This window comes from Rhinolophus ferrumequinum, chromosome 12, assembly GCF_004115265.2.
Source record: "Rhinolophus ferrumequinum isolate MPI-CBG mRhiFer1 chromosome 12, mRhiFer1_v1.p, whole genome shotgun sequence".
NCBI classification, from domain to species: domain Eukaryota; kingdom Metazoa; phylum Chordata; class Mammalia; order Chiroptera; family Rhinolophidae; genus Rhinolophus; species Rhinolophus ferrumequinum.
In genome coordinates, this window is record NC_046295.1 from 59,597,556 (window position 1) to 59,621,057 (window position 23,502).

Genomic DNA, 23,502 nt, shown 5'->3' on the forward strand with positions numbered 1-23,502 from the left:
ACCTGAATATGGATGTTTATAGCAACTTTATTCATAATTGCCAAAACATGGAATTATGTTGCCAAGATGTCCTTCAGTAGGTGAATGTGGTACATCTAGACAATGGAATATTATTCAGCACTAAAAAGAAATGAGCTATTCATCCATGAAAAGGCATAGAGGAACCTGAAATACATATTACGAAGTGAAAGAAACCAAACTGAAAAGGCTACTTACTGTTTGATTCCAACTACTAGAAAAGGCAAAACTATGGAGACAGTAAAAAGATCAGTATTGCCAGAGGTGGGAGTGGGAGGCATGAATAGGCAGAGCAGAGAGGCTTTGGGGGACAGTGAAAAATATCTGTGTGATATTATAATGATAGACACATGTCATTATACACTTATCAAAACGCTTAGAATATATAGCACTGTTGGTACATGCAGACCCAGGGAAAACTCCCAGACTGAAAATCTACCTCCATAAACAGAGGGCAAGGAAAGACCGAAGAAAGAGGTAGGCCACTCCAGTTTGGCAATAAACTCTTATTAAAGAAAACTGGTGTATGAGCGGCACCTTGGGTGGCTGCAAGACAAAGTGGATATTCTCAGTGCCCCTTGGCAGGTGCCAAAGAATTACATAGAACAAGGCAGAGTAGACAGGGATAGTAGTACATGACTGGTCCCAGGTATGAGAAAATGCCTTGACTGGGTCAGGACAACAGCCTGTTCCAAGAAACAGCCTACCGTGGGACACAGGGGAAAAGTATTGATTTATGTCAGAAGTACAGTATCCATTTACGATCAGACAGTCTCTGAGGGGGTTTACGGGAAGCAGCTCCATTCTGGCCCTGGTCGAGCTTGCAGGCCCAGTAGTGGTCACATTATGGAAAAATCTCTCCTCCACAAACACACATTCCTGACCTGGAAGAAAAACAAACATCCAAAAGGCAGGAAGGAAAACACAAAAACAAGAAATAAAAATTCAGAACAACTTTCTCAAAAACTGGAGCCCCAGAAAGGGATAGCTGGGTAAAGAAGGGTTCAAATTCTCCTGCTACCCTCTGGTATCCCCATTGTTAAAGGAACCCAGAAAAATGTGGCCGTGAAGAGGGGCTGCCTGACAAGAGCTACGGTTGCAGAGGTAGGGGAGGGGAAGATAAATACCTTGACCTCTTTTTTCTCCTTCCACGCTGTATTCTGCCACTGCCTTCCCCTGGTGAACCCAACTAGAAGTCTGATTGCTGGGAGGCCAGAGTGATGGAAGCTGAGGTTTGTAGCGGCCTGCCACCTGGGAGCAAGGAGCAGGGTGGAGTTTCGACTGCCCTGTATCCAAAATAAGGACCAAGTAATAAATTTTAATGAAAGTTTTTTTGATATCTATTGAAATTGATATGGGATATGTAATATTAACATATTTTCTTGCGTTGTTTGGATAAATCTTTACTTGGTCATCGTGTAATTGTATTTTCATAAACTGTCAAATTATGTTCCCCGTACATATCTTGACCATGATGTAAAATATCCCTGAAAAAGTCAGACTTTCTCAAAAGGAGCCTTTCTTAAAATGCAGAACGTCTTGTCTAAAGATACCTTGCAGTAACTTCCTTTTACGCCACTCAATCACTCTATGTAAGAGGACGGTTAAAACACAACTGTTTCAGTCCACAGCCTTAGGGCGATATGGGCTGTCAGAGCTAATGAGCTTCTCCGGCCTTCCTCTAAGGTGAGTTTTACCCTTTTCTGGGGATATCAGGCCTCCAGATCTTCTCATACTTAAAATATTCTACATACTGATTTTGGCTTCTAGCAGGTAGGAATTATTTTCCTAACTTCCTTCCCAGACTAAATTTCTGCCCTAAGGTCCCTAGCTTCTTTAAACAACCTTGCAGTGTTTCCTGTGTTCTTCTCTGAGAGGCTGAATGGCTCTAGGTTCCAGGAGGAAAGACGCTCCATCACAGAAACGGAGAATAGATATTCTGGTGAAAAGACAGAGGAGACAAAGAATAGGAAAGACAGCTCTTGGAACCAGTAAACTCTTTGCCCTGTGTTTGAGTATCATGACATACCTTCTTGGGCATACAACATGAACAGATCTGAATATGAGTTTACTGAAAGCCTATCATGTGCCAGGCATTTTATAGATGCCATCTTTGATACATCTAACAACTATTTAATGGAGGTGTTTGCTCCAGTAGAAGTTGGTGAAACTGTGGCTTAAAAGAGTTTGAAGGTAACTTTGAGATCAGGCAGTGAACAAGCAACAAGGCTGGGCTCTGAACCCATGTCTACCTTTCAACATAGGCTAAATTTCTTCTACTATGTTCTTCTGCCTCAAAGTAGAAACCGCCGGTGAAAGAAATGCTTACTATAGGTAGGCAATGATTAAAATATAGAACAACAACAACAACAAAAAGAAAGCACAGAGTAATTTGGTTGGTGATCTGGGTTTTCTAACCAGAAGAATTCTTTGATGAAGGAAAAGTTACCTAAAGGAAGTGATGGGGGTTCCTTTCCTCTCAGATATAAATGATGTCGAACGACTCAGCATATGACGTATCAACAAAAATGAGCCTTCTCTACCCAGCCTTAGATGTCAATCACGCCATAAGTCAGGTTTCCTTTTAGTTCCATAGAGTGACACACATGTAGATGTTCTCTGAGAATCACTAGCAACTACAGGGACTTGGTCTCAGGACTCCTTCATCTTTGGGGGAAAAATATCTTTCTTCCATGTAAGTGTAAAAGAAATCACTTGCCAGAAACTCAACATTTACTGCACACATAGACTCCCTTGTTTAGTTTTCAAGATAATGAAAACTTCAGCAATACTCATACACTGTCTATAGCAGAGAAAGGTACACTCCATCAGAAATTTCCCTGGCTTCGTCTATTACAAGTTGATTGTTGAGTTTTTCTTTTGTGATTTCTAAGCACACATTACCCAACGGCCTAACACAACTGCCACCAACCACCTCACTTTGTAGTTTTCTTTTCCAGAAATAAAGGAAAGAGACAGAAGTCCAATTCAGAAAGTACTGAGATCAAACACCCAATGAACTTTGTTCCCTACAAGTAAACCCCTTATCAGTCTCTGGCAGAGATTCTAAAACGCTTATCTCGATAGATCAGATTTTGGGGCTGACCCACTCTCCATGCTGAGTAGGAATCAAATGGGCATTCTCTCTGTCAGCAAACCCCGATTTGCCAATCCAGATAAATCAATTAATGGGATGCAGAGCTGCTGTCTTGCCTTTCTCTGCCCCATTCTTACCTCCCGAGCTCCCCCCAACTCCTCAGCCCCCCGTTTAATACCATCTAAGAGTGCTTATTTACAAGAGGACTTGTGCAGGTGCAAGCTTTCAGGCCTGCAGCACCGGAGCAATTGTTATCCCTCCTCTTCCAAGCTCCAGGCTCCTCTCTTTGTGAGACACTTTTCTTTTCTCTGCTTTTCAGTCCAAAGACGCCCCTCAGCAGCTAATCTAATCGGATTATGCTAATTTGTACTTCATGAACCTAAACGGCAGAACTAGATCTGCAGAGGGCTAAGGCCAGGAGGAGGGGGGCACAACGACCGTTGGTAAACCTACCCCCCAAAAAAGTGCAAGAAGACAGTCCGTCCTGTGTTTAGCCACACAAAGCTGCTACTCTGGGAAGCGCACAGAGCTCTGGACAATTTAGAGTGACCAGAGGCCGTCTGTGTTCAGAAGAGAAAAGACAGCACTGTGAAAGCACAATAAGGACCACACTGGCAAGGCTGCTTTACTCTCTTATAAAGTAAGGTTCCTCTTCTTCCTTCTTCCCAATGGACTCATAGTCCCTCTCTTGGCTCATCAGCCTATGCATTTGGAAGCGGAAGCCAGGTGGTACAACTTCACAAGTATTTATTGGCACCTACTACCCCATTCAGGATGATGCTTGTGCTATTGGGCTGCACAAAGGGGCCTAAGACTTTGTACTTGCCCTTCAGAATTAATATTCTAGGTACAAAAATTAGAAAACACCTGCGTGAGGCGGTTGCTGTTTCTCTGCTTAGTTGTCTCACGTTTGCTGACCCTGTTAGTCCTTTTTCCACAGTCATCCACAGATGACTTAAAAAATTACTTATATTCATATAAAACTTTATGTTTCTTCACAATATATAACATTAAGTATAACTTGATCCTCATAACAGACCATGAGATAGATAAAACTGATTTTTTTTTCAACCCCATTTTCAAGTGTTGAAATGGAGACTTAGAGACCTTATATGGCTCATCCAGGAAGAATCATCCAGTTAAGAATTGGGTTTCTGATTCCAAATGGAGTGTTTCCTGCCCCCACTCCCAGCATGCTGCCTCACAAAAGGCTGAGGGGACCTCAGGAGGCTGACCCATTCTATCTATCATGTATGAGTAGGACTGTACACAAATGTTAGCATTTTACACTAATAGCTGTTTTTGCATAAAAAAACTTTATGCATTGTGAAATTATAAAAACCAATTTGAATTTTCCAATGGGTAAGTGAAATTGTTCCACTGGCGTAATCTAGACCAGTGTTTCTGGTAACCTTCAGCTCATTTTTAGCCCTTAACTTTCCTCTCCCTGTTCTTGTATTTACATCATTCAGCTTCCTCCTTTCTTGGTCAAGACATCTACAAATGTTCCCTGAATTGGTCTCTCCCACCCATTCTGGAGTCAGACCCTTTTGGGCACTAGGCTACTGGGTGATCAGCACTCAGTACTTTTGCTAATCAGTTTCTAAGATGGTTATACCCTTGGGTGATGTAGCCCCAGCAGTTGCAGAAGTCTTCCCTGGAGATAACCACATACCAGTTTCTGTCACAACTAGCAGAGGAATGTGTCTTATTTCCAAAGTCCTCATTCCTTCTGGGACCTCATGCTGAGTTCTGTATCTGATCTGAGAGTCTTGTAATTCACAATTTACAGAGCTGAGAAGATTGATTATCCTGAAATTAAAGAATGACTGAGGCCTTCTCAATTCACATGCTCACCACATCTCCTGTTCCATCACCCCTAAAATAGCCTAAATATGCAGCCATAATCAGTTTCCATCAAGAGAAGGACACAAAGGCATATCTCATCTCTGCTATTCTCCCACAGACTTAAAAAAAAAAAGCTTAAAAAAAAAAAGCTTAAAAAAAAAGCTTAAAAATAGTTATTTTTATAATCCCATAGGCTTAGATCCTGTTTAGGGTGGAGAGTGGAAGGGCAGAGGGTTAGAGATGGAAGATTTCAGATGTGTTTAAATAAATAATTTTTTTCAGAAAAACGTTATTTTCAACTTACAATTGATTTAAGATAGGTTTTTGTCTGAAAAGCTTCCACCACTGGTTTAAATTAATTCCTTATATGGTTGTATATTATAGGCCAATTTCAGCTTTTTTCTTTTTTTTACTAGTAGTCTAATATTGAGCAATCTAAACAATAATGAATATTTAAACATCTTGACCTTGGTGTTAATTTTGCTGCAAATGGCCTTCTTTTGCCACTATAATAATGCCCTATTGAATTTTTAGAGCTCTATCCACATTGTTTTGTCAAATTCTCATAAGGAACTAAGGGCTAGGGGTTAGAGTAAATGTGGGCTGAGGTCTTGGAACTTTGCCAAGCTAACTGCCTTGACCTCATTCAAATCAAGTATCACAGACATAGCTCTGGAAAGGATGACTGCTTTATGAAAATTGTAGTGACACAGATTTTTTTTAAACAAAGAAGATTAAAAAATTTGGCTAACATTAAAAAAACTTGATGAACAGGAAATGCTTGTATGGTATAAAGTTAAATATTTCATTATAGATATAAAATTATGCTAGAATATTTATTACTGAATTCAGTCTGGCAGTGTTTTCTCTGTGTATTGTGCAGACACCAGGATTTCCCGAAGCCAGAGCCCAGCAAATCTTTGAGTGTAGAATACCACGTGAATGATTCTCCCCACCTCAGTTGTAAAGTGCAGTCTCTAAGAGGCGATACTGTTGAGGCAAGTGTACTAAAGACAAAACACAGAATGGGAAAGGAGTATTACAGGAGGTTAAACAGACAAACAACCAAATCTAAGTCCAAATACCTTTGGGCTTTTTGCTCAAGATCAGTTTTGAAGGTAACACAATGGAAATTACAAATGCAACATATGAAATGAAAAAATGGAAATGCAAGTGCAACATAAGAATCAAAGTCCATTGTCATACTTGGGTTTACAGCCAGGGAAAGTTATCAAATAGAAAAGATCAGAGGAGTAACATCAGCAAGATGGCAGGTTGGGAGGTTCCAGCCCTCATCACCACCCTACTCCCTCCCCCCAAATTAATTTAACCACCCATATATGAAAATATACTCTCACCACAATGTAAGAGAGTTCAAGTGGTTTATTACCATCCTCACCAGCACTTGGTATTGTCTCTCTTTTTCAGTTTAGCCATTCTAATAAGCATGTAGAAGTATCTTATTGTAATTTTAATTTGCATTTCCAGGATGACTATTGAAGTTGAGCACCTATTCACACATTTATTGGTTATTTGGATATCCTTATTTGTGAGTTACCTGTTGAAATTTTTGCTTAGTTTTGCATTGAACTTTAAAAAAAAAAAATTAGTTGTCCTTTGCTTATCAGTTTATCTGAGTGCTTTATATTTTCTGGTAAGTCTCTTTTGTTGGAGATACATACGCCTGGCAAGTATCATCTTCCACTTTATGTTTGCCTTTTTATTCTCTTAATAGTGTCTTTTGTATTTGGAAGTGCTTAATTTTAATGTAGCCCTATTTATCAATTTTTTTTTCTTTTATGGTTAGATCTTTTTGTGAGAAGGTGTCTTTAGGATAGCAAATCCTTTTTAGGTATAACTCTTCATCTGTGTGGGAAAAACCCTTGTTTGGCTCCTGCCAAATGTTAGCGCCAGTGGTTTTTCTATGGATAGTCATCCATACCTTGTCACTAAGGTGTTTCTTGCTTCATTAGCTTGACTTTTTTTACCTGACATTTTTGCTCTGGTAATGTTTTGACTTAGTTCCTGCTTAAGCCAGCTGACAAAACTTTCTCTGGTCCTCAGGTTGGATTTCTTAGTCACGCTACAATTTAATTGACCAGACTCCCCAGTTACCCACTAGAATTAGCTAGTCTCAATAATCCTATCTAATTTTATCCTCAGCCTCTCTCCTGGTTATGAATTTACAACAGCTGTTGGCCCAGTTGTCCTAACTTCCATCTGGTAGGGAATGTTCTCAGCCCTTCTTTAGAGTATTCCCTGGCTAACTTTTTTTTTTTTTTTTTACTTTGGCACTTTAAACTTAGACAAATTTAGTGGATTGGAGGCCCTGACAAAGACTTCTCTGAACTGAACTAATAGATTTCAATGTAGATGACTTCTAGCTGAGAGAATATAAGAAAGAACTCCTAGAAAATCTCAAGAACATGCCTTTTGTCAACACAATAGCATCGTCTTCATGTATTAAGGGAAGCATTATTACTTCTATTTAGGCACACGTTATTATTACTAGATACAATGATAAAGAAAAGGAAATAAGAATAAAAGCCACAACACAAAACCAAAAGGGAGACAATAAAGGAGAAATGCCTATACCTTTTCTTGGAATGCCAAAGCCAGTTTTACTGAACTTACTAAAGTCTGTGACCTCCGCATCCTTTTTCATTGCACACTGATAATTCTGTTCACTATTTAGGCCAGTGTACGAGAGCACAAATTTGTGTGTTATCTTAATAATTTGTTACCAAAAATTTTATGTGGTAGGTGTTTTCTATGAAATTGGGTTTAAATTGAATTCTATTCATAAGAGAAAATTATGAAAGTTCTTATAATGTTGGGTAAGTTCTGAATAATAATAATGGACAAACATCAGTTCTTGAGGGCTTTCTCTGTGCTAGCCACTGTTCTTTACACATATATAATATATTTAATCCTCACAAAGCCCTATGAGCTCCTGCGTGTTATTTTCATCATTTTGAAAATGAGAAACCTGAGGCACAGAAAATTTTGCCAAGGTAATTCAGCTAGCAAGGGGCAGAGCCAGGATTTGACCCAGGACATCTGTCTTCAGCACCTGCACTCTTAACCACTATGCCTCTAAAACATTATATAGAACTTTAGTAGGTAAAAAAGCAGGAGAGGGATGTCTAGATTCCTTCTAAAAGATCTTAATATAATAGAAGAGTAATCGCTAAGATTTATCAAACAGCTACCCCGTTTCAGGTACTATACAAAGCAATTTATATGCACGCTCTCTGAATTTTGAAAATGACACTGTGAAATACTGTTAATCCGAGGTTAAAAATGAAGACAACAGACTGAAGGGACACAGCAGCTACTTTCTATAAGGTTATGCAATAAAAAGAGTGTCTGACTCTAGAGACTGTTCTGTTACCACTATGATACACCATCTTCCATGATGAGAGTTTCCCAAGTGAACTCCTTGGCACAAAGTCAAGAATACAATTTGATATACTGCTCCTGGCTGGCTAAGCCTAACAGAGAGGTAGGTGAAAGGTGGAGGGGAAGGCTTTGCTATTATAATCTGATGGGCCCCGTCTGAAAGATGAGATCCATATCATAAATAACCTGATTGTCCAGCTGACTGTGGTGGACATAGGAAAAGCTTTATACAGGGTTCTCCATGCTGAATTTCTAGTTTCATGAGTTGCTTAGAGGTGGAAAAAATAGATTTCCATGTTTAAATCACTTTGGGAAATTATCTCCTTCTTAGATAATCATAATGCCTATAAGAAATTGTGCTGTTATTAAAAATATTCTCTTTAACTTTTTTCCAAACTAAGAAAACTAATTACAAATTTTTGTATGTAAAACTATAAGAGTATCAGGCTTCGTAGATAATAAATACAAATAGGTTTTTACATTTTACAGATTTCACACATATATGACTTACACAGATTTACGGTAAAGAACATACAGTGATTGGATCAGTCCCTGGAATATATGTTCTATCCATACATACAGATGCAATTCCACTCATTGAACATGGACTTTAAAAAGAGGCCCAAGAACTATGTAATATAGATACATTCTGTATGAAAGCTAGGCAACTTTAGGCTCCAGCAATGGAGAGTGTATTTATTGCCACAGTCATATAAGGACAGCTTTACATTGGAATGACTTTCCTCCATGAATGTTACAGGTCAGAACCTGTACCTGCAATTGCTCTTCCCCTCTCTATTTGTACTTCTGTTGTTTGGACACATTTATGAATCTTTAGCTAGGATTCCTTTTGTTTGTCCGAGTATCAGTTGCACATTGTGTTCTTGTTGCTAAGTTTTGGTTTAGTCAACCCTTCTACACAGATCACTGACACTTTGTGAGTTCCTAGCCTTAGCTACGCACATTTTCTGTCAAATCTCACCATTGACCTCATTTTCTTATCTTTTTCCTTCACCTGCTTTCTGGTAATTGGGACTTATTATCTTGGAATTCAAGCTAGAGTTCCTAAGACAAAAGATGTTACTTCCACATTCTAAAAAGAGGCACTAGACCATCTAAGTGGGACTTAATTGAAGATAACAAATGGTCCAGAGACTTTCCCTCCGGGCAGCTCAAGAGGTAAACAATTTGAAAGAAAATTCATAGACAAGAACTCAAAGGGTTAGAGTGCTTCGCTTTTCTACTCCTGTCTATGAGAAAGAAGGTGCTTCTCTCCCCCAAGACAATTCAGACTTTATTTAAACAGATAAAGGATTATTTTTTCTCACATAACAGTAAGTCAGGGAGAGATAGGTGATACCTTCGGTTATCTGCTATTTTCTTTCTTCCATGGTCACAAGATGGCTACCCGAGCTCAACGCAAAAAAAAAAAAAAAAAAAAAAAAAAAATAGAAAAGGGAGAATGGCCCACCGCAAGGGCATAGATCGTTTTTATAAAAGAGGCCACATTGTTTTCATTGATGTATTGTTTGTTCTTTTACCAATACCACATTGTCTTGATTACTGTAGTATAGTAAGTCTTGAGGTTGAGTAGTGTCAGTCTTCTACCTTTGTTTTCTTCACTTTGTTTTCAGAAGCATGTCAACAGACTTTCTCTTCAGTTTCATTTGCCAATATTCTAACACGTGGCCACTCTTTGCTGAGAGGCTGGAAATACCATAGTTAATATTTTAACTCAACAGGCAGAGTTGCATATGCCTGTTGGGTTAGCCATCTGCTGGTGTTCCGTAAGGGTAGATGCTGGGAGACCTCGCTGTGTAGAAGTCCATGGCATCATTGAGGAACCCACAAATGCACCCTGGGAATCAGTCAGCACTGCGAGCCTACCATAAAGAAGAATATCAGTAGCCAAAATTAAAACAAAAACTATACCACATTGTGTTATAAAAAAACTATACCACAACGAAGAATATCAGTAGCCAAAATAAAAACAAAAACAAAAACTATAACCCACACTTGTTAAATAAAAACAAAAACTATAAACCCACTAGAAGGCCTTTTGTTCTTTTTTTATAATTTCCCTACCTACTACCTTGACCCTGAAAAACACAGAAGATAGAAGGGACCAAAGATGAGGAAAGGTAAAAAGATCACACTATGCCCTCTTTCCCCATTGCAAGCCTTTGGACCAGGCAGACCTGAGCTGACGAAATGGGAGAAGAATTCGATGCAAGATTGGCGTTTTAATTGGACTGGACGTTTAATTTTTTAGTATCTTAAATGCGAAGGAAGCAATGGGATCTGCTGAGATTGTGTCAAGGATGGAAAGGGGAGACCTGACCATAGGATCATAGTTGGGGTTTGTCTGGAGGAAGATAAATCCACCTTGTGATTGTGTTGCCACTGAGTTCAGCCCCTTCAACAAACTGGGTATGCTGAAAATTACAAACTCCTTTAATCCTGGCTGTTCATCCAGAGCCCAGACTCCTAATAGGTTTTCCTGACTCTCATCTCGTGGTTTTTTCATTGCTGTAGGGTCTGTCAGTAACAAGACAACTTTGGGAGAGTATTTTGGGTCTGTGGGACCGGACAGGAGAAAGCCCAGTAGGAGTACTTAGAGGAGATTGATTGTAACAGGATAGTAACAAATCCTGGTCTGTTACTAACTGCCTTTGTGATCTCTCTCTAGCCCTGAGTTACTTACTCTGAAATAAATGGGCTAAAGAAAATGATTGTAATAGATACCTCTTGTGATGGCTTCCTGGCTCCCACTATTCCCAGGACATTGCCGCTGATACCTAGGGATGCTGTGGGTCCATGTGACCAGCCTCCCTCCAGAGCTGTTTGACCAGGAGAGGACATCTGTCCCAGGCCAGGGCAGACTCTCTTTCCTAGCAGTATTTAACAGGGGGACACAGAAACTAAACAATGTTGACATTGACTGTCAGTAACCGAGAGCAGCTCACACCCACCTGCTGCCGCTAGTCCCAGAAATGCCCAGCTTCTTGCTCTTCTTGGGGCCTGATGGCTCAACTCTTCCTTGGTTTTCATGAGGTTCCCTGGTAGCCTTTTAATAAATCCCTCACTCTTAAGCTGCTCAGAACTATTTTCTATGACTTGCAATCCAAGGTACTTTTTTATGGGGGGGGGGGCCCATTTAAGTTCCACAATTCTATTATTCTTTGATTTAATGGTACCTGTTACTCTTGATGAGAGATGGATTGAAACCGTCAGTGTTGATAACCATAGACAACTGGCAGCTTTGGCACTGATGAGTGACTGCAGTTTTGGTAGTCCTTCACTGATGAATACTAGAGATACTCCTTTTAATAACATCAGATTTTTTAATTAGGTAAATTTGCACTTGTTACACATGGAGAACATTTTTAGTTTAATTGTTCATGTGAGGGGGATTAGTGATGTTTATAGAAAAGGGTTTTATTTTCCAGTGCAAGAAATAAGTGAGCCAAGTCATATTTTCCAAGTCACCGTACCAAAGGTACTATTATTAGCTAGACACCGAGTCTGAAGAGTTGATTGTACAGTTGAATTGGATTGTCACTTAAATCTCACGCATCAGTATCTCATTGTACTAACTAACTGAAGTTAGTGGGTAGTTCTCCTTGAGGGCAATTCTCCTTGATGATGCTGAACGTTTAAAAAGTTGAATTCAAATTAAACATATTTTGTCTTAAATGTCATACATTATTATACTATAATTTGATAGGGCGCAGTTATCAAATACCTATTAAAATAACTTTAGAATGGAAAAGCTTAACCAGAATACTAAACTTTAGAAGTATCATTGTCCCCTTTAATGTGAAACTTCCTAATCATGGACTTTTTGTAGTTCTTTAAAAAGTTATTGCTATTGATTTCCCAAAGTGAAAGGCATGCCCCACTTAGTGGATAGAAACAGTACTGCAGAGAAAAAATAGCTCGGATTACGTTCGTGATTCTGGGTGTTGGAATGTTGCCAACTTGACCCAGGGTAACGGATAAACAAGCTGAGACTCAGAAGGGTTATGTGAGTTGTTCTAGAATTAACTTGATGATTAATATTAGTGGCATGGCCATAATGTTATAGAAATAGACGCACATACTGCCCCCAAAATAATTTATTCATTTATAACAAAGATAAAGGAATGTATAAAAAGCATAGGAAGAACCAACTAAAACATGAAAATATAAATAATCACAGGTGTTGCTTTTTTGCTAGAGACCTAAAACCTTTCCCTACAGTAATTGCTTGCTTGGAAAACCACATATGAAAACTATCGTAGCAATCTATTCTTTCTTGATAAGTAATGAAATGTAGAGATTTAAGACAATTTTTCCACCTTTTTAACAGTTAGTGTTTAGGGCAGGGCCCCTGACATCCAGCAAAATGTCTGGTATCTAGCAGGCACGCAGAAAACATTTGTTAAGTGAATTGAAATGAATGGATAAATATTCAGATAAGAAAGATCAATCTAAAGTCTCCCTTCGCAGTTCATACTCCCATGTGGCTCTTACCTATCTAGCAGCTCATTATGTATTTGCAATTTCCTGGTGCCACGTCAAACAAAAAATGTACCAAAGTAAATTTGTGCCCAAACCTGCTCCTACCCAAACCTGCTCCTCCTTCTTGTTTCCTACTTCTCTGAATGCAACCATAATCCTCCTACTCACCCATTCCCCTTCTCTGACCAGTTGAGTTGACATCCAGCCTATTATTTCTACTGCTTTTTCCCTATCCAGGTCCCTGTTCCTGTTGTCCTCAGCCTCCACTACCTTTTCCTTGGACCAGTGAATACCCTGCCATCTTCCCTGTCTCTTCTTACTAATACCTTCCTAATTTTGTTGCTTGCTCACACTCTCACACAAAAAAAGAAAAACCCAGTTTATCCTAATGGTTAGGAGTCTGGATTCTGGCTCTGATTTGCCTGAGAGTATACTGTTGTGATCAAGAGCTTAGACTCTGGAGCCAAACCTCCTGATTTATGGTCTGCCTTGCAAGGACTTCTTTTCCAACCTCATTTCTCACTTTATAGTCTAACCAAAATAACTCCTCCACCTCTCACCTAGTTTTTACAGTTTACCTTACCCCTTCCATGAAGTAATCTTCCTCTCCTCCAAACTGCCCTGGCATGGCCTATACTCCTTACTACCAGCTTTGTACAAAGTATGTGCGTCTTTTAAAAAACTTTTTAAATTTCTCTTGGGAGAATACAAGTTTCTTGAGGGCAGGATATTAATAATATTCTTTTTTATATTTCCAATAAGTCACGGTGTGACTTGAACACTGTAGTTGCTGGAGAAATATAGGCGAATGAAATCAATTCAGAAATAAATCCGACTCTGAGGGTCTCCCCTTTAGACTGCATATGTTTGTCCAAAATCATAGGACTTTATATGAAAATAGATGAATATAATGTATGTAAATTAAATCTTTAGAAAAGCTTACATAAAATTTCTTGACTCCACAAAGCTTTTATGTGGGTTACATGTATCGATATTTAGCATATTAGAAATTGTAACAAAATTTTAAAATAGTTCTTTATTCATTTTAAAAGTAATCAATGCACTAAATGTTAACATTAATAATGTATTTTTATTCATTATTTATGTTTTCTTCATCTGCCCATTCTTCCACGTCTGGCACAGATCCCAGCACCGAGAACATGTCAGACCCTTATTAGGAGAACAGGTCAAGCCGTGCGAAACAGCGGGAACCCTCTAACCCCGCCCATCCGCCCACTACTCGCCCTCCTTTGGCTTCAGGGATTCACGGTCCCGCCCCTCCGCGCCGGCGCGGATGCCAGGGCGCACGCGCAGGGCCCCTCGAGGGCGCGCAGAAAAGCGCGCGGCCGCGGCTGCCCCTCCCCCAACTCTCACCGCGCAAGCCAGGAACCCGTCGCCCCGGCTGCTTCGGTCGCCGTGGTAGGTCGTAGTCATGGATTCTCCGTGGGATGATCTGACCCTTGCCTTTTCTCGCACGTCCATGTTTCCCTTTTTTGACATCGCCCACTACTTGGTATCAGTGATGGCGCTGAAGTGTCAGCCAGGTGAGTGCGGGGCGCTGCGGACTGGCCCCCTCAAGGTCTGCGCTTCATCGTCAGGACCGCTAGGACTGGGTGAGCGGCGGAGCTGCTTCTATCCTAGAAAGTCCTGTAATCGAGCTGCAGGAGCGCCTAGAGTCGGCTCCACCGACCACTCCAGTACAGATGGGGAAACTGAGGCGGGGAAAGGCGGTGGCTCAGGTACTGGTCAAAGGAGGCGCGACCTGGGGTCTGCAACTCGTGGGGTTGGCCTGACAATCACGGGAAGGACTCCCCGGACAGGTGACAGAGGTGCTGCCGCTTGCCCGCCCAGCATTTGCGTGGTCTCCTGGTGGTGCTACCACTTCCTTTGAAAGTATGTAAAAGTCACCTCGGGACAAAGCTGCCAGAGATAGCAAGTCTGACATAGTCGCCTGGGGTAATTAATAGTTACGGACTGCGCTCCAGTTATGAAAGTTCTATGAACACTTAAAAAGCCTCAAGTAGGCACACCAACCAGGCATACCTCGGTTTACTGCGCTGTGCTTTACTTGGCTTTACAGATGTGGGCTTTTTTTAAACAAAACAAAACAAAACAAAACAAAAACAAATTGAAGGCAGGACCTCCCCACCAGCAAAAAGATTACCACTCTTTGTACTGCCATACTCGTTGTATTGTGTTGGTCTGAAATTGAACCCGCAATGTCTCCAGCCTATACCTAAATTCCCTTTACGGCAGGGTGCTACTACCTTGCTTAGCGTGTTGAGAAGAGACTGGATTCCTGTTTTTGGTCATAGGAGTGACCTTGTACAAGAATGAGTCATTTGGCATAGTTTTACTATCTGTAGAATGGGGATGTAGTCTTAATACAGCATTTGGAGTTAGGATCAAGGAGCAATATTTGTATTTTTCTTGTATTTTACATTCAGGATATGTATGTTTGCTCCCATATTGCTTTACTTTTGCAGTTACTTTACCTGTCTCTTTGTTTTATCGATGGTCTCTTTCTGTGAGCTCGGGCACTTGTCTACTTTCTATGTGTTCTTGCTGCCTTTATTCTGCCTTGTCCTACAGTCGATGAGGTGAGGGCTTGAGAATGATGCTGTACCTCTCTTATGGACTACTGGTTTTTTAAACCCTGGTACCTCAGAAACATTTTTTCATTTAAATTGAAGTTTGTAGCCCAGTCTAAATCACTGTTTGGCAGAAGTTTTGATTTGGATAAGGGGAATATTAACTGTATTAAATCAGTACAGGCCATGTGCGTAAAATACTACTTCCTTGATTGGAAAAGAAGTACATTTTCTTATTATGCCATATTCAGTAGTTGATATTTTCTTGTGTAGATTAAATTAGAGGTCCTCAAAGTGTGGCCCGGGAACCCCTGGGGTTCCTGACACTTATTTGCAGGTCAAAATTATTTTCATAATAATATGCAGATGTTATTTGTCTTTTTCACACTCATTTTCCTGCAAGTGGACAATGGAATTTTCCAGAGGCTACATGACCAGTGATACTATAACAGATTGAATACAGAAGCAGATACAAGAATCCGGCTGTCTTCTATTTGAAGCCAGATCTTAAAGAGATTTATCGTGTTTCCCGGAAAATAAGACCTAGCTGGACAATCAGCTCTAATGCGCGTTTTGGAGCAAAAATTAATACAAGACCCGGTCTTATTGTACTATAATATAAGACCCAGTCTTATGTAATATAATATGTAATACCCGGTCTTATGTTAATTTTTGCTCCAAAAGACGCATTAGAGCTGATTGACTAGGTCTTATTTTCAGGGAAACATATCACTAAAATATAAAACTGTGCCTTTTCTCATTAAGTGGTTTTTGCTTTGGAAGATATTTATTTTCATAATGAATACATTATCTTGTTAACATTTAGTGCACTTATTTTCAAAATGAATACATAAAAAACTCTTTAAAAATTTTCCCATTTATAATTTCTAATATTCTAAATGTGATACATGAAACCCATGTAAGCAAAAGATCTTTGGGGTCTTTGAGACATCTTTTTTTTTTCTTTTTTAAGATTTTATTGGGGAAGGGGAACGGGACTTTATTGGGGAACAGTGTGTACTTCCAGGCCTTTTTTTTTTTTTTTTGAGTCAAGTTGTTGTGCTTTCAGTCTTAGTTGTGGAGGGCGCAGCTCAGCTCCAGGTCCAGTTGCCCTTACTAGTTGCAGGGGGCGCAGCCCATCATCCCTTGCGGGAGTTGAACCGGCATCCTTGTGGTTGAGAGGATGCGCTCCAACCAACTGAGCCATCCGGCAGCTCAGCGGCAGCTCAGCTCAAGGTGCCGTGTTCAATCTTAGTTGCAGGGGGCGCTGCCCACCATCCCTTGTGGGACTTGAGGAATTGAACTGGCAACCTTGTGGTTGAGAGCCCACTGGCCCACGTGGGAATCGAACTGGCAGCCTTTGGAGTCAGGAGCATGGAGCTCTAACCACCTGAGCCACCGAGCTGGTCCGAGACATCTTTTAAAGTCAGGCTTTTTAAAGGTTTAATTTACTTATATTCACCCTTTTTAATATAAAATTCTACTGTCTTGGACAAACACATACAGTCATGTAACCACCACCAGAATCAAGATACAGTTCAGTTCATCCCAGATTCCCACCTGCCCTTTTGTAGTCAGCCCTCCCCCAGCCCCAGGCAACCATTCATCTGCTCACTAGTTTTTAAGGAGTCCTGACGAGAGAAGTCTTGAGACCAAAAAATTTGAGAACCACTGGACTAATTGAATGCTATTACAGTGTTGTACATGGTGTGAAAAATATTTTATATTCTAGTGCCAGCACTTATAGACAGGTACAAGTGATAGAGTTCACACCAAAGAGTATATCTATTTAAGCTCTTAACAGAAGTGTGTTAGACTGCCTTCTGCAGTACTGGCTTTTTATCAATCTTAAATATGGTCATTCTAACGATCAGAAAACATAGTTACTAATGAGTTTGTACTTCTTACATTTATAGGCCATTTATATTTCCACTTTTGTAAATCTGTTGAGTTGATCATATTTTTCCTATTTAAAATGAAATGTAATATGTTTAAAAAAATGACTCATCTTTACATTCTTGGAAAAAACTCTACTTGTTTGATATATTATTTTAATTCAATAGGGATTTTGATTTGCTAATACATTACATAAATTTTTAGTTAAAATTGGAAACTTTTTCCTATCCCCTGTGACCGAGTCTATAAAACTCAGATCTGCAGTACAATATAACTGCAGTTCACCTATGTTCTGCTACCAGGGTTCTTCGTATTTTAATCCTCTCAGGTATGTTACTACTTGAGATTGTAATTTTTGGAATGTATTCTACCACTGCCAATACTTTACTCCCCACTTTCCTACCATTTACAGTTTATGATTTGTAGTCTTTGCCTAGATCTTAAATGCTAGTGGAGGCAACGGATATAGGTGGATTAACTCTCTCTGTGGTGAGGATAAGGATAGCATCCCTTTTTTGTTTGGTTCAGGTTGTAGGCCTTCACGTCCCAGGAAAGCTGATGCTTCCTCCCCTTTCCTTTTCCATGTGCCTTGTGCTTCGTAAGCCAAGATATCAGGGTGTTTAATAAATTGGATTGTTTTTTATTTCTTAATTTACCTCCATTTATCTTATAGTTAACTTTAATTCCTCCTGAACCTTGGCATCTGATTTTTCTTTAGTTTTCAGTTTTGGCTAGTAGTATATAGGTTTTTGTTTTATTTTATTTGGTTTCTATTTTCCTGGGCTTTGGAAGCTATTAGAAACCATTTTAACAAAGGTTTACATTCTTCATCTGTTTTCTCTCTTTTTTTATTTAAATCTTCATTAAAATAAACACATTTCTTCAATCCCACATTCATATTCAACTGCTATTTTTTGTAATACTTCCTGAAAATTTAATCTACAATTATTTCTACTTGATTTTAACACATAGAATCTATTATTTTACTCTTAATTCTCCCACCACTATTTTGCTAGCCTCTCTCAAATCATAGTTCAATTAAGCAAATATTCATTGAAACTTTTGGATATTAAGCATTATATTAGACGTTGAGGATAACAAGATGAAAGATACTGTTAGAGTCCTGAAGAAATTCAACTGGGCTGTTGTCATCATCCTTTTTTTTCGATTGTGTCACAAAAGGTTGCACTACCTTCTCTACACAATAATAATATTCATTCATTTCAGATACATGCAAAACATTTCAGTATGGTAATTCTAACCCTTACACATCCCTTTAAGGTAGCTATTACTGAACTCATTTTGTAAATGAGGAATAATCTTAGGGGAACAAAAATAGCCTTCTTTAAGTTGTGTGGTTGTTACGGAGCTAATTTTTGGGCGGATTCTGAAGTTTTCAGCTATTCTGTGCTCTCTTTGCAGGTTCATTTAATGTTCCTGGTTTCTCAATGTTTAGCAATTTCTCAATAAGTTGTCATTTGACATTTTCTGGTTATTGATTATTTTCTCCCAGGATTTCTGTCATTTCCATATCATCAATCAGTTTCTACTTTGCTTTCAGGAATTAAATCTAGTTGTAAAGTTTAGCATTGTTCCTTCCTCTAATTTATGGGAGATGAAAGGATTAATAAATCAAAAATTTTTCAATAGTGGGGATTCCAGAAAAGTGGCAACATAGTTTTCTATCTTTATGAATATCCATATAAAAACATACAGAAAAGTCCAAAATCATAAATGTACAGCTCAGTGAATTTTCACAGTGAGCATCTATCCAGATAAAAATAGAACATTCATGATACCCCCAAAGCCCCCTTTGTTATATGATGCTATTAAAGGTTCTGCCCAGTGTGGGGGTGGAAAAGGATGCCTCAGAAATACAGTCCATAATTTATTTCTGTGTTTAGAAAATCTTACTTAAATTGTTTTTCATGTTTTTTAGTTGAAAGGAAAATTAGAATATTTGAGTGACCTGATATAAAATATTGGTCACGGAGTGTGGTGTGGTAGCAAGAGCTCATAAAGTTAGGAGACTAGTGTTTAGTTCAGACTGTCTTACTAATTGGGTAGCTTGGGATATGCAATGAGTGAGCTGAACTAGGACACCAGCTGAGCAGTCTCCCCTCCTCAGGAGTTTCAGTTTTGGCTCTAAAGAGCTCTTCTTCCAAGCTTCTGACTTTTAATAATTTCAGCTTATCCTTTGTTCCCCTAGCCGTGGTAACTGCTTTCTGCAGTTGATATCTCTATTATACTATAGTAATTACTTTTTATCTTTTCAACAATTTCCTACCTACCATAGTTACTTCTTTTTTTAATTTATTTTTTAACCTACTTCTTTATATTAAACTCTTTCTGTTAAAATAACTGTTTTCTGTTTCTCGACTGGACTCTGGTACAGAAACCTGGAGTTGAACTTCCCATATTTTGGTTTGCATACGTCATATTAAGATATCTAAAGTACTGGCCACTTTTCCTGCCGGTATATACAGTCAGTATAATGTTTCTGGTGTAGTGAGCCAGTGTGGAGTCTCAGTATGCTCAAAGTCTTTGTGGACTTTGTTGGAGAGCAGAAGACTTGATACAGACCTGAGGCAAGACTGATAGTATACTTTTAACCTTACCAGGTAAAAGCAAAGTGTTTCTGGGATTCTTTGCAAATTAGTGTGGAGAAAAAAGCATTTGCTTACGTGGTTACGGGGTTATGTTGATTTGTTCCAATAAAAATAGTGCATCTGGAATATCAGCTGCAACTGGAGTCACTACCTGTCTACATTTATGATAATCACAGTCATTCTGTAAATCCATTTGCCTTATGTGTAGACCAAGCAGGCAAGTTACATGGCACGTGATAGCTATCACCATTGTTTCATCTTTTGTTTTTGGTTATGGCACCTGTCTCTGTGGTATTGCTTTTCAAAAATATCTTGGTGAGGGGGTGGCCGGTTAGCTTAGTTGGTTAGAGCATGGTGGTAATAACACCAAGGTCACTGGTTCAATCCCCACATGGGCCACTGTGAGCTGTGCCCTCCTTAAAAAAAAAAAATCTTGGTGAGAAGAAACTCTAGGGGCTTGTCCTTGACCACTCCTACCATAATGATCCTTACTTCATGGATTCAAGAATCAATATGGGGTTTGTGCCAGTTGCCAAATATGTCTATTCTGGTTCTACATTAAGGAACAAGGGAAATAATCACAGATGGGTTGTGGATTTTCTTGGCTCACATATGATTCAAATCTAATCCAAAAACTCCTTGAATCTATTGTGTCATGGATAATCTCTAAGCCTCTGTTGCTTACATGATTCTTTTTTAAATTGTTTTGATGAGAAGTATACTTGAGGTATATCAGATTTTGTTGTTAATTTTTCACTTCTTTTTAAGGAGATAAATCTGTAAAGGGGAAAGACTAGGGCAAAAGTTCATTAATACTCAATTTAAAAATATTTAACATCTGGAGTTTGAGCTTTAACTCAAGGTAGGACAGATAATTTTTTTCTCTTTTAAATGTCAGTGTGTTAAAAATAAAATAATGGATCCTAATTAACATGTCTTGTTCCTTAACTAAAGAATACATCTTTTTTAAAAATTGAGTAGAAATTGAAAATATCATATAAACTACTTTTTCCTACCAAGTATTATTTATATGCTCTAAAGATATACAAGCTTTTCTGGTTAACTTTCTATATTTTCATAGATCAGTTTCACATTAAACTAATTCTGGTACCAGTATGATACATACAAAGGAATATAACAACTGGAGAACTTTGTCGTAAGATTGCCTTATAAGATAACACTGTAAAATGTATTACCGTAGTGTGTGTTCTGAAGAGAGTGTTATAGAAAGGCTTATTGGAGTTAGAGAAGTTTTTCCGGGGGACATCATCTTGATAATTAGGCAAAAGGACTGATGTGAGGGAGTCTCTTCTTTCAACTCTGTTCTTTTCCTTTTTTTTTTAAATCTATTAAAATCTTAGTTTCATGATTTAAGACTGTTGGGGTTATGAATACTTTTTCAGTGCCATGATGTGCTGTTCTCATCCCAGCCTTGCAATAAGAACTCAGAAGAATCATATCTTGGGCTCAGAGAATTGAGTCAGAAGCAGCCCAAGGGTTGCATTTTGCCTACCTCTTCTCTCTGCTGTCAATGATCAATCCATTCAGCAGATAAATCAACAGTGTCTGCCATGTACTGGGTACTAATATATGTTTTTATGTGTATTTTCTCATCTTAAACCCTATAAGTTATGTATTATTCCCATTTTATGAAAGTTGAAATTTAAACCAAGAGAGATTAGAGGGCCTACAAAAAGGTCACAAAACTGATATGCAATCACAGCGGCCTCTCTCACTTGTAATATTGTAAAACTAGTAAAATTGTAATGCAGTGTGTTTGTGTGTGTGTGTGTGTGTGTGTGCGCGTGCGCGCGTATGTGTATGTATATATATGTGTGTGTGTGTGTGTATATATATATATATATATATATATACACACATATGACAGCGCAACTAAAGACACTAAAGAGGACTTCCAGAACTGCTTCAGAAAGTGACAAGAATGATGCGATAAGTGTGTTCGAAGCAAGGGGGGATATTTTGAGGGGGATTAATGGCAATGTGTCTTTTACTGTAATAATTTTTTTTTTAATTTAAACACCGTATTTTTTGATATGTGGAACCCTTATGTGCTCCTTTAAATCATGAAACCCTTGTATGATATGGGACAGCAAACAATTAAGTTGTTGAGTTGACACAAAGATTAGTACTGGAGCCAGGATTTATACCTGTGCAATTAAGCTCTACAGTCCATACCCTTAAGCACTCTGTATTGCCTTTCAACGTAAGGATGACTCTACGTGGCTGCTAGTGTCCACTGACCAAAAGAAAAGATCGTGATCATCTACTGTGCTGACTGATCAGTGTTGTAATCAGTCACCACTCGGGGGCAATCCTGAGCAGTGCCTATATGTGTACTTAGATAGATAACAATATATATGTATTAGAGATATAAGGCTATGACATCTTCCTAGAGGTTTGGCTCTCAAGACAGCATGGCCATGTATCATCAAAATAACTCTTGAAAATTCTTAGGTATAGGGGGAATTGCGACACTGGAGATTGACATCCTGTTTTTTAGTAAGTTTTTCATAACTAATTTGTCTTCCAGATTGGAACAGGTCACCATTTCTTGAGTTGTCACCAGATATATGTCATTAAACCTTGACATCACTTCACTTGACAGGCTGTGCACACCACAGAAAATTCACATCTGCCAACTCATGTTCACTCCCGGGCACATTTTGTTGTGTGGAATGGTGGGTTGCACTATTTAAATTTTTATATCTCTTTTTTTCCCCAAGCACATATAGATGAATTCCCATGTTAATACAAGTACGATGATGTTAGTCTCCTGAATTCACACACACATTTGCATAGTTATTTTTGTTGTTGTGTATAAGTAATCCTTTCCCTAAGAGGTAACAACAGTTAACAGCTTGGGCGTGTATTATTGCAGACCTAGTTTTGTGCAGTACCTGCATGTGTATCTGCCTGTAGAAATACATAGTGTTCTGATTTCCACCCCCAAATGATTCTTACTGTGTATGTTGTTGAAATACATATGGTTTTCTTTTTTGTCATGCCAATGCATGTACAGCTGCTACATTCTTTTGAATAAATGCATTGTATTCATCAGGTTGGATGTGACATAATTTGTTAAATTTTTATTTAATTATACAATTAATAAATGAACATTTTATTTTGAAGAACCCAAATACAATTAAATAATATAATTAAATAAATTTAAAGCCCCTTTGATCATCTTCGTTAATCCCAAGCTTTTCTCAAGAGATAATAAAAAGTTAATATTTTAGTGTATTACAGTCCCTTTTTGGGCATTTCATGTTTATGTATATACCTGTAGAAATGTACAGTGTTTATATTTTTGCGCATAAATGATTCCATGCTGTAATATTATTGTTTAACATGATTGTGCTATGTTTCCCTGAAAATAAGACCTAGCTGGACAATCAGCTCTAATGCGTCTTTTGGAGCAAAAATTTGTATTAGACCTGGTATTATATCATATTATATTATATTATATTATATTATATTATATTATATTATATTATATTATATTATACCTGGTCTTATA

At 38.6% G+C, this 23,502-nt stretch overlaps 1 protein-coding gene across 1 annotated transcript in view; it reads left to right on the forward strand.

Annotated features, from left to right (window-relative positions):
• Positions 1-14,186: 14,186 nt before the first annotated feature.
• The window catches only part of TMEM38B (transmembrane protein 38B), a 52,395-nt gene continuing 43,079 nt past the window's right edge, over positions 14,187-23,502 (forward strand). Inside the window, exon 1 of the mRNA XM_033121959.1 lies at positions 14,187-14,412. Within this exon, the coding sequence (XP_032977850.1) occupies positions 14,301-14,412 (112 nt within the window). The 5' untranslated portion in view covers positions 14,187-14,300. The remainder of the gene's footprint in view (positions 14,413-23,502) is intronic.